The 2,329-nt window shown below is 44.2% G+C and overlaps 2 protein-coding genes across 2 annotated transcripts in view; both read left to right on the forward strand.

Moving 5' to 3' along the window:
- The window catches only part of afg2b (AFG2 AAA ATPase homolog B), a 7,809-nt gene extending 6,781 nt beyond the window's left edge, over positions 1–1,028 (forward strand). Inside the window, exons 9-10 of the mRNA XM_014029143.1 lie at positions 597–722; positions 804–1,028. Of these exons, the coding sequence (XP_013884597.1) occupies positions 597–722; positions 804–941 (264 nt within the window). The 3' untranslated portion in view covers positions 942–1,028. The remainder of the gene's footprint in view (positions 1–596; positions 723–803) is intronic.
- A 34-nt stretch (positions 1,029–1,062) lies between these two features.
- The window catches only part of cunh15orf48 (chromosome unknown C15orf48 homolog), a 6,247-nt gene continuing 4,980 nt past the window's right edge, over positions 1,063–2,329 (forward strand). Inside the window, exons 1-3 of the mRNA XM_014029145.1 lie at positions 1,063–1,261; positions 1,349–1,403; positions 1,598–1,686. Of these exons, the coding sequence (XP_013884599.1) occupies positions 1,368–1,403; positions 1,598–1,686 (125 nt within the window). The 5' untranslated portion in view covers positions 1,063–1,261; positions 1,349–1,367. The remainder of the gene's footprint in view (positions 1,262–1,348; positions 1,404–1,597; positions 1,687–2,329) is intronic.

Below are 2,329 nucleotides of genomic sequence, written 5' to 3' on the forward strand. Positions count from 1 at the left end.
ATTTACTAATTGTTTAAATTTGGAGATCTTGAGCTTTTTTGTTTGTTTGTTGATTTTTGAAAATAAGAGTTTTTTTACTTCACTCTGCACCCTTTTAATTCAGGGTAGGGTTTACTTTGTCTTTTTAATGCTGTATATATTGTTTTGTTTTTATAAATGAAAGAATCAAACAAATAAATAGACATCTCTTAATATATTTTGACAAGACAAAATACCTATTTAAGATATCTCCTCAGTTTGAGAACCTCTGCTGTAGGAGAAACACTGGAAAGGTCTAAAAAAGGTTTTTGATAAAACAACTGAGTGACTCAGTCTGAAATGTTTGCATCTGTTCAATCAGATGTCATAAATTTTGTACCTCTGTGTGTAACCATGTTAATATATTTATAGTACTGTATGTGTACTATAAATATATTATGTACCTCTGTGTGTAACCATGTTATTATATTTATAGTACACATACAGTACACAGTTTTCATATTTGATCAAATTTTGAACATTTTTTGTTTCGGACAGGTAACCTTTCATATCAGGCAGGTAAAAAAGCYGATGGTGTTGAACCCTGACCTGAGCCCAGCGTGTTTTCGTGTTTTCAGGCCCGGCTCTCCGTGCTGCAGGTGTGCACCTCCTCCATGCCCGTGGACTCTGACGTGTGTCTGGAGGAGCTGGCTGCATCGACTCAGCTGTTCTCTGGAGCCGACCTGGAGAACCTYTGCAAAGAGGTGAGCGGGGAGCAGCTGCAGGTAGAAACACACCTGCAGAGACACACCTGAGCTCAGAGCTTCTCTCTGTCTGTGTTGCAGGCTGCTCTTCTGGCGCTGCTGGAGGAGAACATGGAGGCTTCCACCATCAAACGCTCCCATTTCCTTCATTGTCTCAGTAAACTGAGGCCTTCTCTCAGCGCTCAGCAGATCAAAGCTTATCTGACTCCGCCCACGTGATTTATCTGACTCCGCCCACGTGACTCACCCTGCTGTCTTCATGTGTTCACACAGATAACAGATTCTAATAAAATCAGTCCCACTCCACTCAGAGTTGTGTTTTTTACGGAGCAGTTCCTCAGTGTGACAGCAGGGGGCGCTGCTCGCTGAGGCTCTATTCATTAACATGAAGTGCAGGTTTTACCATCAGAGCTGAATTACAATACAGGAAGCTGCATCTGTCTACGTGCCTTTTACCTCGTCCAAMCCTCCACCCAGCCTTCATCTGTCCCTGTTCCACTCTGCACGACTCAGAGACATCAGGGACTTCAGAGGTGCAGGTAAGACCTGGTCCAAGACCTGGTCTCTGGTCCGTCCTCAGGATGATGCTCATGTTTGCTCCTCACTCACAGCTCTGTCCTCTGCAGGTGCTGAAGAGTTTCAGACATGTCTTTGTTCCAGCTGTTGAGGAAGAGGAAGGAGGTGAGTTAGACTGGACCCTGTGAGGACCTGTTGTTTGGTTCTTGTTGTTTGGTTCTTGTTGTTTGGTTGTTGTTGTTGTTTGGTTGTTGTTGTTGTTTGGTTGTTGTTGTTGTTTGGTTGTTGTTGTTGTTTGGTTCTTGTGGTTTTTGTTTTTGTTGTTAAGGACCTGTAAAGGTGGTTCTGCATGTCTTCAGATCATCCCTCTGGTGGGCTTCACGGTGTTAGCAGCGACAGGAGCCACCACAGCTAGTCTTTACTTCCTGTTCACTAAACCTGATGTGATGTGAGTCTCTGCGTCTTTAACACTGAGTCTTCTGAAGACAGTCTGAGGACAGTCTGAGGACAGTCTGAGGACAGTCTGAAGACTGTCTGAAGACAGTCTGACGACAGTCTGAAAACAGTCTGACGACGGTCTGAAAACAGTCTGACGACGGTCTGAAAACAGTCTGATGACAGACTGAAGACAGTCTGAAAACAGTCTGACGACAGACTGAAAACAGTCTGACGACGGTCTGAAAACAGTCTGTAGACAGACTGAAGACAGTCTGAAAACAGTCTGTAGACAGACTGAAGACAGTCTGAAAACAGTCTGTAGACAGTCTGAAAACAGTCTGATGACGGTCTGAAAACAGTCTGAAGACGGTCTGAAGACAGTCTGACGACGGTCTGAAAACAGTCTGACGACGGTCTGAAAACAGTCTGATGACGGTCTGAAAACAGTCTGACGACAGACTGAAAACGTTTGAAGACGGTCTGAAAACAAGTTTGAAGACAGTCTGAAAACGTTTGAGGACAGTCTGAAAACAGTCTGAAGACAGTCTGACGACAGTCTGACGACAGTCTGAAAACAAGTTTGAAGACAGTCTGAAAACGTTTGAAGACGGTCTGAAAACAGTCTGACGACAGTCTGACGACAGTCTGAAGAC

This window comes from Austrofundulus limnaeus, unplaced genomic scaffold, assembly GCF_001266775.1.
Source record: "Austrofundulus limnaeus strain Quisiro unplaced genomic scaffold, Austrofundulus_limnaeus-1.0 Scaffold860, whole genome shotgun sequence".
Classification (NCBI taxonomy): Eukaryota; Metazoa; Chordata; class Actinopteri; order Cyprinodontiformes; family Rivulidae; genus Austrofundulus; species Austrofundulus limnaeus.